This window comes from Magallana gigas, chromosome 2 (assembly GCF_963853765.1).
Source record: "Magallana gigas chromosome 2, xbMagGiga1.1, whole genome shotgun sequence".
In the NCBI taxonomy this organism is placed as follows: domain Eukaryota; kingdom Metazoa; phylum Mollusca; class Bivalvia; order Ostreida; family Ostreidae; genus Magallana; species Magallana gigas.
Genome location: NC_088854.1, coordinates 23,103,094 through 23,117,625, shown reverse-complemented (window position 1 = coordinate 23,117,625; position 14,532 = coordinate 23,103,094). Strand labels below are relative to the sequence as shown.

The 14,532-nt window shown below is 31.9% G+C and overlaps 1 protein-coding gene across 5 annotated transcripts in view; it reads left to right on the top strand.

The window, feature by feature from the left end:
• Positions 1–14,532, top strand: part of LOC117681472 (sacsin-like) — a 166,813-nt gene that overhangs the window by 17,662 nt on the left and 134,619 nt on the right. For 3 of the 5 annotated variants that reach the window (XR_010710898.1, XR_010710896.1, XR_010710897.1), the window contains exons 2-5: positions 8,415–8,518; positions 8,717–8,824; positions 10,764–10,911; positions 11,948–13,509. The exons of 1 other annotated variant lie outside the window; for it this stretch is intronic. Coding sequence is in view for 1 of the 4 variants with exons in the window: in XM_066075677.1 (XP_065931749.1) it covers positions 8,417–8,518; positions 8,717–8,824; positions 10,764–10,911 (358 nt within the window). In the remaining 3 variants the exon portion in view is untranslated. The remainder of the gene's footprint in view (positions 1–8,414; positions 8,519–8,716; positions 8,825–10,763; positions 10,912–11,947; positions 13,510–14,532) is intronic. One more of the 5 variants, XM_066075677.1, reaches the window with a different exon arrangement.

The window sequence follows — 14,532 nt, the reverse complement described above, 5'->3', positions numbered from 1 at the left end:
CAGCTTCTTTTCGAGTGACATTTCGTGTTCTGAACCCACCCTACTTTTCAAGCACAAAACCGAAAGTGAAAATTTTGGCCACAGTTTTGCATTTTCATTCCATATCTGATGAAAAGTGCTACCAGTATTAAAGTGTCATTATATCAATGAAATTGACATGAGCTCCTCTATCCACAAAATGAGTGCAATAAATATTCTACCAATTTATACCCCTCAAATAACCAGCCAAACCCCAGGTTCTCCCTTTAATTTATTTCAAAATTTTGAACGGGTCTTTCCTTCGAAACTATCCCCTGCCACCTGGTCCATTTGTTTGAATTAACTCGTCCATTGGCAGAGATCCATGGGGAGGGAGTCAGAGGAAATTGGTGACTTTATGATATTTTCCTATCTGCATTAAATTTCAAAATGACACTTATCACGTAAAGATATAATTTCGATAAAAAAATCTGAAAAAGGTGTATTTTATTTACACACACTTATCAGAAAGCATGAACATACATGTGTGACCGCGTAAATTTGTACGGTGCAAGATAATTCTACTGGAACTGCATCCGCCGTGTGAAGTACGAACAGGGTGAGGGAATGTTGGCGAGGGGGTGCAAGTATAAGGTTGTGGCGCGCTGTAAGCCGTAATGTATAAACGAAGGATAGGTATGCCGTATTCCTGGAGGTCCACCAATTTGCAATTCCAGAGAAATAAACAGACAATTGGTGCAGGATTCCGTTTTTATTGGTCGAGACTCAACGATGGCAACATTATATCAATTTAACAGACAGACATGTTACAAAAAAGTCGGATATGGTCAGTATATAGTGGCCTCCAGACTCAAGACTCTGGGTGAGTCGGACGTGGCCGAGGCTGGCCGTCGTATTCCAGACTGTCGAATAACAATTGTACATAACTATACAATGAGTTAAGTTTGACAGGTGATGATATAAGTAAGCTGAGTGAAAGGTTCACAGATATAAAATAATTAAATAAACTCAATGAGTCTTTGATGTCCAAGAAATTAAAAACTGATAATTACACAATGTTGTTTTAAGAGATTAGCAGTCCTTGAGACATGACACTTTGTCTCTTTGAAATCGCATAAAGAGTCCGAAAAGTGTCAATCACTAAATAAATGAGTAACTTTGTAAGAAATAAACAGTGAGAAAATATTACAAAACAGATGTTGAATTTTAAAAGTAAAGTCCAAAATAAAGTTATAATTGAACAGTGCATTTTGCACGGTGATACATGTAAAAGTTTTTCGGGAGATTATTGAAAATTTATAATTGTTAAGTGCATAACATAAACTTTTTTTAATTTACATACTTACCTAATCGTCATCATGCATTTCTGCACGTTAAGCTGCTCTCATTTATATAATAGTCAGACATATTTAATTAAAAAGACCGTACACGATTCCTGTACAAGTCGAAACACGTAACAAGAACCTTTCAAGATAAAACTATCGAAGTCAACGATTTTTGTGTTTATATAGTAGATCTGTATTGTTAATCATATTTGTTAAGGTACAATATTTCAAACTAAAAAGATAACTTAGGTGCTGTGCTCACTTAAAAGCGCTCTTAACATTATTGATTCGGACACCACTAAAACCACGTCTAAAATCTTATCTTAACTTGAAGTATGTGTTTAGAATAGAGAGATAATTTATTTTTGATCGATTGGCACACAATAATCGACTAAGACTATGATTGAAGATTTTATAATAACTTTAAGATTAATATGCAAACAAAAATGCTCAACCAGCCACATTTGCGCTAAAATTACACATCAACATTACTGTTACTGTATGGAAAGTTAATGAAGTTATAAGGGTGGGTTAAGTTATTTTGGATAATTTCTTGTCTACTTTTCAGCTCAGTTTATTTATTCAGTTTATTTCGCTCACACCATGGAATGGTACATGAGGTCAATCATTATATACAGTTCAAAAGTCAGAGGTACATTTTATAAATGAATAGATAAGTAGTAGATAAATAGTAAATAAGCATAAATATACAATCTATACAATGAAGATAGGAAAAAGTATAATAATGGAGAACAGACTATTATATCAAACTGTATATTTTGATAATAAAATAACATAGTTTTTTCAGGTTTGTAGCATTTGAACAAGACATAAGTTCACAAAACTTAATAGTATTTGGCGCTGACCAGTATTTATCATCAAGATATCTACTGACAACTAAAATATTACAATAAAAAACATTGTTTAATGAGAGCATACATTCGGTTTAATTAACAAAACTATTTTCTAAAAATTGATTTCAAAGTGAAAAGAGTAAATGTGGCTAAAGATTGAACCCAGCGACATAATCAAAGGATATTCTATTTCCGAGCTTGACATTATAAAAGCAAAATAATTGGTCTCTCAAAGATTTAACATTTAAAAAGGATTATTTCTTTCAAAAATTGAGCAAGGGTAATGCATGCGACTTTTCAAACCATTTTTTACAGGCAGTTAATTGCAAAACGAAATAGAAAATAAAAGTCTCGAAGCGTTTAAATTTTCAGGTATATGTACGTTGCTGTGATAAATATATAGTTCCTTTATGACGTCCTTAAGCCTCTTATGGAAATTGTCTTTCGTGCATAGGCAGTGCGCTGTCGGTGTACGTGCAACGAAATGATTTATTTTTTATTACGATTTCGTTTCTTTGAGGACCAATCATCACATATCCTTAAAATGATCGACAGCGCGGAGGTCATGCAATGCATGTACCTAGGACAGTGCGTAATCAATTTCAGGACTGCGATTTAATAAACTGCTTTTAGTTTTACGTTCAACAATGAAAAATATTGTGAAGGACACAGTTTGTAACAACCCCTTTGTTAAAAACTTCTCTTTACATAAATGAATAATTATTTCACGTACTATTTTATTTTGGATATGTTTTTTAAAGACGTTTATATAATTATGTAAGCAAAAAATCGTACGTCTACGATTACACTTTAAACTTACGACAAACGTACGTTTACGTTTATGGTGCTATTCACAAAAGCCGTTGTAAGACAATAACGTTATCGTACGTCTGTTACAGTCGTAAGTGCGTGTAAGTTCTTAGTTACCGACAATGCTCATGCGCAGTAGGCATTGTGGAAAAATGACGTCACGCTGTATTTTCGCTCATTTACATTCGCGGAACTTTTTCAGCGCTTTTGAGTACAGACATATATAACGAAGTTACTTTTTTCTTTACATACGCCTATTCTAATATAATTATATATGTTTACAGTTATCGACAGAAAGAAAATTAAAATGTGCCTCACGTTAGAAATGTTTCTTATTGTAATAAGATAATTCCTTTTTTTTTAATACATTGTTATTATATTCCTGGGAATAATTTTCTTACAAAAAGAAATAATTTTAACGTCAGACGCATGTGAGAAATTTTTTCTGTGTGAAATTTATTTCACGTTTAAAACTACCAAATAAACTGAAAAAGCAGAATTTGTTTGTAATAAAACGTGGCATACTTAAAATACGGTTAAAAAACACTGTCAGTTTATCGCTACATGTACATTCTAAATATGTCGGCTTTTTTTTTGGGGGGGGGGGAGGGGGTGTCTGTTTCAGCGATAATATAGTAACTAAATATTATCACCCACGTTGGCGTATCCATTGATAACTTTCCTTTTGATATTGTGAATTTTTTTAAAGGTCGTCTGGAGAATAAATGAAATATACATTTAACATATTTTTTAATTTATCTATGAAAATCAATAAGAATTTATTAAGTTAATGGCTATCATTTGATTTTTATTAAAATTATGACCTAACATGATGAATTTTTGTGCATGATTTAATAAATTTTGAGATCATGCTTCATTGTATTAATATTTGGCGGTTGGACCTCGTGAGCTAAAAAGAATTGTGCAAAGGTACCAACATACATAATAAATACATGATGAAGTTTTGTGCATAATTTGATAAATTTTGAGATCATTCTTCATTGTATTAATATTTGGCGATTGGATCTTGTGAGCTAAAATGAATTGTGCAAAGGTATCAATATTTTGATCTTTTTAATGAGTTTAAAAGTTGTTTCAAATTTTAAAAAAAATTGTTAGACACAGATTTCTTAAAGCCTGGGTCTACCTTAAATAATTAAGTTTTTTAGGGGGACTAGACTGACCCCGGGCCCCCACCTCTAGATCCGTGCATGATATGTAGTACGTTGATTACATTACATACTGATAGTTAATTAGTGTGTTTGCATATGACTATCGTTTTACTGATTAAATGCATTTGTAGGAATAAAAGAAAACGCTTATATTATAAAATAATATAATTATAATTTTCGTAGTTTTACTTAATACTGATTCGATACACCCGGAATCGATGGCGCGTAATATATATCTTTTTTTCTATATGTGAAGGGTTTGTAATGTTGATTTTCTATTGTATTCTTGAATGATTATAAATGTGCTTCAAATATGATTAAGAAAAATAAATTCCAACCACCATTAATATATTTTGCTACACGGGATACAAAAGGATCTCTGACACTGTCTTTTCATGGTAAACCATAGCACACTATTAGATAGGAGTTCCTCTCTTAATTTTGCTTATAACAAAATGAAGGTAGTCCCTAGAACCGCCGTAACTCAACTATAAACATATCCATTATAGACTTACGTCAACCCAGTATTAGACGTAAACTTACGTCTGTTTTTTGACGTTACGTCAAACGTACGACATTTTGCGAATAAACAAAATCTTTAAAAAAAAATCTTACGTCAAACTTCGTCTATGATTAAACGTACGATTTTTTGTGAATAGATCCCCAGCTGGAACGAAATCCTACGGGATAAGAAACTAAAAATCATTTAAAGGAATTGGTGTAATCAAAATTAGAATATCATATTGAGTATTTACGCTTTTGCATTTTTTGAGATGTTCATGTAGACACTTTGTCAGATGAAGTAATTGTACACTTTTCATGTTCCAGAGGCATTCATTCAAACTCATTACATACATATTATACTTACTTGTTTCAGGGGCGATTCAACTTATTTCAGAACAGGCGGGAACGTTGAATAAATTTTGGGGGCAGGGGGTCGAGGGCGGCCTGGTGTGGGTCTAAGGGAGAGAAGCATCCGGAAGCTACTGTATTTTAGAACAAAACAAAATCTTTTATTTAGCTTTAATTAATTAATAATGATGTTATAATTAGCGTAAAATTAAAGGACATACCGCACGTTTCTGAGTTACGGGACATATTACACTTTTTGGATTTCTTGTGTATATAGTAATCTCTTATGATAGTTAGTTTGCTGTGAAAAAAACCTTTATTATTTATAATACTAGATTTTGACCCGTGCGTGCAAGGGTTGATATAAATATCGGACATTTACGAAATAGATACATCGACACACCGTATATTGTTGACATTTGCAAAACCAAGCTTTAAGTTTAAAATAATGCTATTAATTTCACTACACTCTGCTGTTTTGGAATAATGTAACTGTGTCTGGGGAAAGGCCTTCACCACAGTTAAAATGCCTCCCATATACCCGTAATGTAGCAGAAAATTGCAGAATCGCCCTAAAACGATTTTGGAGAAAATTATTAAAGTTGCATTGAAAATAACAGTCAAATTGTTCATAACAAATCATTTTGAAGCTGTAAATACCTTTCTACGAAAAGTTTAATTCTATAATTGCAGAATTCAACATTTCTTCAAGAACGTTTTTTACACACCATGTTGACAATCGAAACTCTCGGTTTTATTGTAAATGAACTGTGTTAGAGTTATCTCCCGTATTTTTTATGATGAACGGAAAAAAAATCCAATGAAAATTTACACGCTTTGTTTTATCGTCTCTGAGTTTACCAATGCAAATGTGATATTGTGGAAACATAAAATAAAGAACCTCCCGTGATTTAGCATCAATGTAATGCGCAATATTGTACAATCCAAAAAATTCAGAAGATTTTCGGAATTTTTTGAGGAATTTTCGTCGATTATTTTAAAATAAGTGAAGCTGGATTCAGAAATAATAAAACCAAACTGGCAATCTTCAAATACCAATGATGTTAAGAAAATATCAAACAAAAACATTATTTTAATAGTAGTATAGATATAGATAGATTAACTTAAATCAAAACCCCCGTCGTCAAAACAACTCGCTAATTAGATAGCTTGTCACGAGTTACTGTAGCGTCATATGCGACTTTCTTCGATCAGCGTATCGTAAACACATAGTAGGGTTAGCGATATCTTCCTAAAATCTATAACATTTATTTGCCATGAACGACTTTTTTTTAAGAAAAAAGCTATTGCAGTATTTTTCATTTATCTTAAAGCCCTTCGGGCTTTATTGGATTTAATCACGCCCCAACCAAAATTATCACTCCATAATACTCAAAGAATGATTCCTTATTCCTTAGATAATTTAATTCTGGTTGTTGCGCGCTTTCCGATTAGCTGAACAAATTATTTTATATTGTATGAAGAATGTTGTCTACGTCATAGTAAGATTAAGTAAGATAGTTTAATCACTTGGAACTTCATATTATTAAAGAAGACAAGGTACGTGTTTCACCTAACTCTCTGCAAAAGAGTTTGTATTCAGAGTAAAACTTAAGAATTAGTATTTATAGGGTTAAATGTATGTCTGACTGAAATAATCAAATGGCTAAATACATTTACTTTTTGTATCAGTACATGTAAAAAAAAGCAAAGGATTTGCATTAAAATAAGAAATACATTTATAACATACAAATCAAAATAAACAATCAATTATCAATTGAATCTTGTTTGATATATGTTTTACCTGAACGGAAGCTTTTATGTGAGCTTTTCTGATCACCTGTTTTCCGTCGTCCATCCGTCTGTCTGCCTGTCTATCCGTTAGTCTCTCGGTAAAGTTAACGTTTTTTTAAATTTTTAATTTAATTTTACACTAGAAAAAACTTGGTCAAATTTAACCAAACTTGTTCCAAAGCACTCTAATGGAAAGGAAACTCTTAATTTATTTTAAAATATAGGGCAAAATCTGTTTTATAATGGAGATAATTGCAAAACAGTAAAAGCAAAGTGTGTTCCACTGTACAAGAAATGCCAATATTTACACCAAAGCTTGTATTTAATTCTAAACTGTTAAAATTGTTACCCTCAGAATATACTCGGGACCAGGAGGAGTTCAAACATAGAAAATGTTTTTAAAAATCTACTTTTCGAGAACTACAATGCTACAATCTGTGAAATTACTATGCAAGCATATTTAAATAATGTAGATTCTAAATTACCGGTATATAAATTGTGACCCCAGACTAATAATGGGGGCCCCAAAAGATGTTCAATGTTTAACATTTTAACAATATATAGAGCAAATGTTTGAAAATTTTCTTCCTAAGATCAACAATGCTACAATATGCATCATCGAATATTGTAGATTCTTAATTACCGGTATATAGATTGTGACCCAGGTCTTTTTCTAGTGCCCTACGAAGAGTTTAAAGTTGAACATAGAAAAAATGTTGAACAATCTTTTTCTCAAAATTACAATGATGCAATCTGTGAAATTACTATGCGAGCAACCTTAGGTGGCAGGGGACAGTTTTTTTTATACAATTCATTGTAGCCAAGGGATGCATGTCTTCGAAACTCTGTAACTAGAATTTCCACAGGCCCCATTCAGCACAAATACCTTTAATTCACCCTTAATAAGGCCAATCACCAATTTCTGAAGAAAATTACTAGTCAAAACCTGTAAAATTCTCTACATACTGGTTTTTAGGAGATTTTGACCCTTTCATATTTTGCTAATTTTTCATGATTTTTCAGCTTTTTAGACCTCCCCCAGATAATTCCCTGCAGAGGGTTGACCTTCCGCACCGCGTGCATGTTGCACTATAACATGTCAGACACTTCCCGGTGTATAGTTTATTATTTAGTGTAATGTTCTATCCACCTACTTTTCGTGTTATTTTACCTCAGGTCTGTAACTTGCAATTTCACTGTGTAAAGTCAACACAACAGTCATAGCCGCAGGTTTCGCATTTTACTTCTGATTCTCATGTACCTAACATATAGGGCCTACATACTGCATATCAATTTCAACAAGAGACGCCCCTCTAAATAAGGATAATCATTAAAAATCATTTCATGAATTTTAGCAACACTCATTAGCCTTCAAGTACAGCAACTCTCAATTTTACAAAAATATTGACGGGTACTTTATCCGAAACTGTCCCTTGCTACCTTAGATAGTTTAGATTCTATGTTATTTAAATTATGACCCTCGGACTAATACTACAGCCCCAGGAGTTCGAAGTTGAACAAAGAAATATTTAGGGAAATATTACTGAAATAAAAATATAGGAGAAACTATTGGTTAATGGTTTTTTTTACATGTTTTTTTTAATACTTTTTTATTGTTTTACCAACAGGCATGGCAGAGAAGTTGAAATACCATGCATTCAAGAGGAACACTCTTCTTGAGGAGCTACAAACTATTCTACACGAGTACCCAGATAATGAGCAAATTATTAAGGTGAGAGGATCTTTATGTTATTAACGATATTATTATTTGAGTAACTTGGTAGGTACATGTACGTGATCAAATCATGAAAAAACTCTTAGAGCTTCTAAGATTTGATCCCTTAGTAACCAAGTTTATACCACGATAGACTTGCAACATCTTTTTTTATTTCTTAAATACATAAAATGAATATATATCTTTAAATTTCAGGAGTTACTACAAAATGCAGAGGATGCAGGGGCTCATGTTGTCAAAATGGGATTGTGTACCTCATCGAGATCGGAACATCTTCCTGACCCGTACAAAAAATATTTATCGGTAATTCTTCTGGTTTTGTTATTTATAAACATGATCAAGTAAAAAACATACATATATCCACAGTAAGTTGAAAATTTTATTTAAAAAAAAAATTAAATTCAATAGATTTAACTTTAGTAGGTAAATCAACGAATCTCATTATCTGTAAAAATCGTAATCGTACAAAATGTAGCATTCAAAATGAGTTAAATATTATTTAATAAAAGATATTCATGCAAGATATTTCAAAATTTATATTAGAAATTAATACTTTTTGCTAGATTTTATTATTAACTTTTCTTTAGTAAAGTTTAAAACCTTTTGTTGTCAACCAAAAGTTAAAGTCGATGTTTAAAGTAAAAAAAAATGGACAAAAAAGAAACAAGATAAATTAAAGACTTACAAACACGTTATTTCACTTAACATTTCTAGATTATATAAGGAATAAGGAATCATTCTTTGAGTATTATGAGGTGATAATTTTGGTCGGGGCGTGATCAAATATAATAAAGTCCGAAGGGCTTTATGATAGATTTGATCACGCCCCAACCGAAATTAACACCTCATAATATTCAAAGAATGATTCCTTATTACTTATATTTATATAATTTTAAACCATCAAACGAATAAATATTTGAATATAAATAAGCAAACCCCGCTGGCGCCTCAATTTTGCTTTATGAGTTATATAGTACAAAATCGATACGTACACTGTAGTGTTATCACAGGCAAAGACACAGGAAAATGTAAATATACGTAATTAAGAAGATTGTATATGGTTTCTTGTAATACTTAAATAAAATTATCTATTATAATCTAATAAATGTCCTTAACTGAGAGATAATATAATTAAGGACCTGCTTCGGGGTTTAAATGTAGTTCTCTGTTTATATGGATCTCATTTACTGCCGTGTTATCAATATCTGTTAAACACCAGATTGAGTGTTTTTCGTTGTATACGGAATTCATATTTAAAGGTGTCAAATAAAGTACGGTGTCGGAAATGATGCGGACTACTTTTTACAACATAGCGTATCTTTTAAATTATGAACTCGACTAAGTCACAAATATTGATACTCACCAATACAAATGAAACAGTTCCACGTGACAGCAAATCTCCTATTGAAAAGATATATCCCCTATATCTTGCTAAACCGTATCTACGAATGGCAACGTCTATTCGTAAAGGTTTTGAAGAGATACTGAATACGTTTTTTGATCAAGGGTGAAAAACCTGTAGCAGATTTGTTTATGCATGAAACATTTATTCTCAATTAATCGCTTTATTTGCTTTATAATATCTTACCTTACTAATGCTTATTGTTAAAAGATAATGCATTTACAATGAAGACACATTATGAATCAAGATTTAAGTTCACAGATATAATTCAAAATTCATTTCATGAAAAAACTTCTTTGTATTTGTTTTCATTCTGATTTGTACTTAACGTAAACTGTGGCAATGTAGAAATGTTGAATTAGTTATTTAGTGGAAAATTAATCCTTTTATTAAAAAATGAATGAAGTTTGTAAAGTGACCTTAATCAAAATGTTATCATAGTAAAAGATGGTCATCTCCAGATGCAAACAATTATATTTATATTTTTCAGTGTCTTTGCCTACGATGACACTATATATCGATTTTGAACTATACAGTCCAACAGATTCAAAAGACGTATTATTGAAGCACAAACGGGGTTTACTTATTTATATTCAAATGTTCATTAGTACAATTGCTGAACATTATACAAATATAAGTAATAAGGAATCATTCATAAAATACTATGGGATGATCATTTCGGTCGGGGCGCGATCAAATCTATCATTGATCATAAAACCCTTGGGGCTTTTTTTGATTTGATCGCGCCCTGACCATAATTATCACCTCATAATACTCAAAGAATGATTCCTTATTTTTTTTATTACAAGTCTTTCTTTCTACCATTCTTATTTATTTAAGGGTCCAGCATTTTGTTTCTATAATGACTCCGTCTTTGAAGACAAGGATTGGGAAGGAATTACAATGGTCAGAAAGAGCAACAAACATGACGATCCACTGAAAGTGGGAAAGTTTGGAATAGGATTCAAATCTGTTTTTCACATAACAGGTACGTTCGTATAATGTATAAACCTCAATATGGACTTTTTAGTTGGTACCACAATTTAATAGGTTACAAAATTTCTAAGTGGTTTTACTAAGACTTGATGAAGTTTTTAATAGGGCATAACAAATAAAACGAACTTTTAAACATTATCTCACTCCGTGAAATGATAAAAATAAACAATATCTCATTCACCAAATCACTAGTTGTCTGTCACACCTCCGTTTAAAGTACAACTGCAATAATATCATAGTTTTAACCTAAGGATATACCTTTTATAGTAAAAAAGCATTTTAAAATGAATTTCTTTAGTAAAAATTTACATTTTGCATGCCACTGATACATACAAAACGTTCAACCAATGTGAATTTATTAGCAGTGGCGAGTTGTGACTCAAGTAGAGTAGATCTGTTTGATAAAAATCAAACATCATGTGCCCTTGGATATCATAATCATTTGGTGTATTGCACTATCACGGATAGCTAATATCACTGTTCGAATAACTTAGTACTCTTGCATATAAAGCAGTATTAAAACCACCACAAAATTCCTAACCGTTTGAAACTGTCGTTGAACTATAACTCTGCAAAGAGCTATCAAAAGAAGATTACTTTAGATGTCCTAACGAATAAGTTTAACAACAAGCGCCATAATTTTAGACAAAACAAAGTAGTTTATATTTAAAATCCCAAGAATTTTGAATACTTCAAACCAACAATGCAAAACATCTTGCTTTCAATTTTTTGGTTATCGGTTTTGACATGATCATAATATTTTTAAAAGCACATGTTGGTAATTTACTTAAATTATTGAAAGATACCACAGGACAGAAACAACCAGGAATTAAAGTCTGGGTTTCAATAGTAACAAGATCTTTATCATCCTAAAATATAGTTATGATGATGCGTCTTAAATTGTTCTCATGATTGAAAACAATGGTACAATGTCAAAATTTTGTTTTTCAAAGTTTCTTCTACATGTAAAAGAAAAAAAAACCCACCAGTCTCAAACATTAATTGAAAATGTTTTTCTATCTATATAGATACTGTTACGGTGATAAGTGGAACATCAATATTGTTCATTGATCCATTGTATGAGGAGATTGATCCCAGAAAAGTTTGTTGCCAGGTATCAATATCAGATTTTGTGCAGCAAGATGTGTGTGGTCCGCAAGGATTTGAAGCTTTATACAACTTTTTTGGAATTAATGAAGACACCATCAAAGAGGGGAATTTTGCTGGAACAGTGTTCTATTTCCCCCTTAGAAATTCACCATCAAACTTGTCGGAAAATGTTTATACACCACAGAAAGTTTCAGACCTCCTAGCATCATTCAAGAAGGAAATTAGCTCCGAAATGCTATTTCTGACATCAATTGAAGAAATTGGATTGTTCAAAATGGTAAAAAGCAGCTGGAAATCTGATACTGTAGTTTCATTAGATGATAATTGTGCCAAAGGTATCAGAGAAGAAAGAGAAAGATACAAAGCTGAAATTAAGTCGATTGAAGATCATATGGAAAGAGATGATCATTGGATTCACCATTGTGATTCTGTTTGGATGAAATTACTGTTACATTCAATGTTGAGATAGATGAAAATACATCAGGAGAAGAGTGGCTGGTTATCAATTATTTTCATGCAGGTGCCAATAGTGCTAAAATCTCAAATCTTATTAGAAACAAGAGGTCTAAATACAAACCATACATTGGTATTGCAGTACGACTTGATCAACCCATTTCATGTGGTCAGATATTTTGTTTTTTACCTCTACCTATTGAGAATGAAAGTTCCACAGGACTGCCTGTGCATGTGAATGGATTTTTTTCACTTGACAGTAATAGACAACATATAAAGTGGCCTTCCCATGATCAAACAAGTAGCGATACACATCTAGAAAATGATATGCTATGGAATGTTTGCATGGTGCGTGAAATTCTACCAATTGTTTATAAAGAACTTTTTGAGTTTTGGCAAACTGACTTCAAATCAACACCAAAGGATTTGAACATATTTTACAATTGTATTCCTAGAATGACAAAAATAAAGCAGAATTGGGCCAGTGTTGGAAAAAAAATAAATGAATATTTGCTGGAGTCAAGCATACCGTGTATTGAGAAAAGAACGTGGGTGCCTATGAGGGATGCTTATTTCGCTAATTTTAAAGAAGACATCCAACAGAATGTAAGAGACTCTGTTATAGATGTTTTCTTGAAATGTGGACAAAATGTCGTTATTCTTGGGGAACACGTGGATCTACTTCAGCAATGGAGTATTCTTGCAGACATAAAGTATACAACTCCTTTGAAAACTCGAAATCTTCTAAAAATTAAAAATGGATACAAAGGGCTTCAAAGAAGTTGCAAAGAGCATATTCTTATGTATTGCTGCAGTGATGGCGAGATGTCTGACCTGGAAGGAATAGAGTTGTTACCACTCCAAAACAAGAGTTACACCACTTTTCAGCACAAACAAAGTGGGGAACAAGAAATTATTTATTTGTGTGAAAACGAAGAATTGGAAATTTTGATTGGCAAAGAATGTTCTCTTGCATTAAAAGACTCAACTGAATTTGGGCACTTATTAGAGAAACTTGCCAGTTCAGGTATATAGTTTTTTTCTTCATATTTTAGCTATTGTTGATCAACGTAGCATTTGTATAAAGACTGATACATAAATTGCAAAATAATTAGATTAAATAGGGATGGGTCATAAATGTAAACAGTAGAATTTTTTTTAAATTGTTTAATATTCCTATACATTTAGAAGACAATTACAGTATTTGGTTAAAGTTAGCAAAGATTCCGGTATATTAAAATATATTAATTTATTTCCCAAGAATCAGGATTTTGGTGTTAGTTCTGGTATTTAAGATAGTGTAAAGAAAAAGCAGTCATTTTCTCTATAACAAGTTTAAAAATATCAAGGTACTCACTACAACAATGTGAACTTTATTATTCCTATGTTAGTTTTAGTAAAAGGAGGAGTGGTGTTGTTGATGTTTTCTTATAATCACAAAGTATAACATATCCTGCAAAACTCAAACAATAAGTAACGGTTGCTACATGCCTTGACGAGGGCACGGTTGTTACACGCCTTGACGAGGGCACGCTATCATGTTTGCTGCATGTCTTTGTGTTTTAATTGGTTAAATTCCTCAGAGTTTGATTAGGAGGGACTGTAATTAGATACATTCTTTCTGCTCAAAACTTAAATAAGTAGTGGACAAATTGCAGAATGAAAATTTTGTTTTTTGTGCTAAATCCTAAGAAAATGGTTTGGTTAATTTGAGTAAAAATACACAATGAGTGTTCAATGAATATTCAATCAACACTTCCCATTTAAAATGTTTCGCGCAAGCATCGGTGATATAGTACAGGCAATTAAGTAAACCTTTTCGGCCATTAGAGTAGACACATGCGACAATCACATTTTCATCATTGATTAATAGCGATGTTTGCTTAAAATTTATAATCAAAGTTTCAGAATATTCGTCTTAACTTTGAGCAGAACAATATGATTATTTTAACATTGATAACAAAAATGTATTTTTCTCAACTTTGAGAAGATCATTTTCAAATTATTTAAAGTCACTGTTAATGATTCCAATCATTTAAAGTCACTGTAA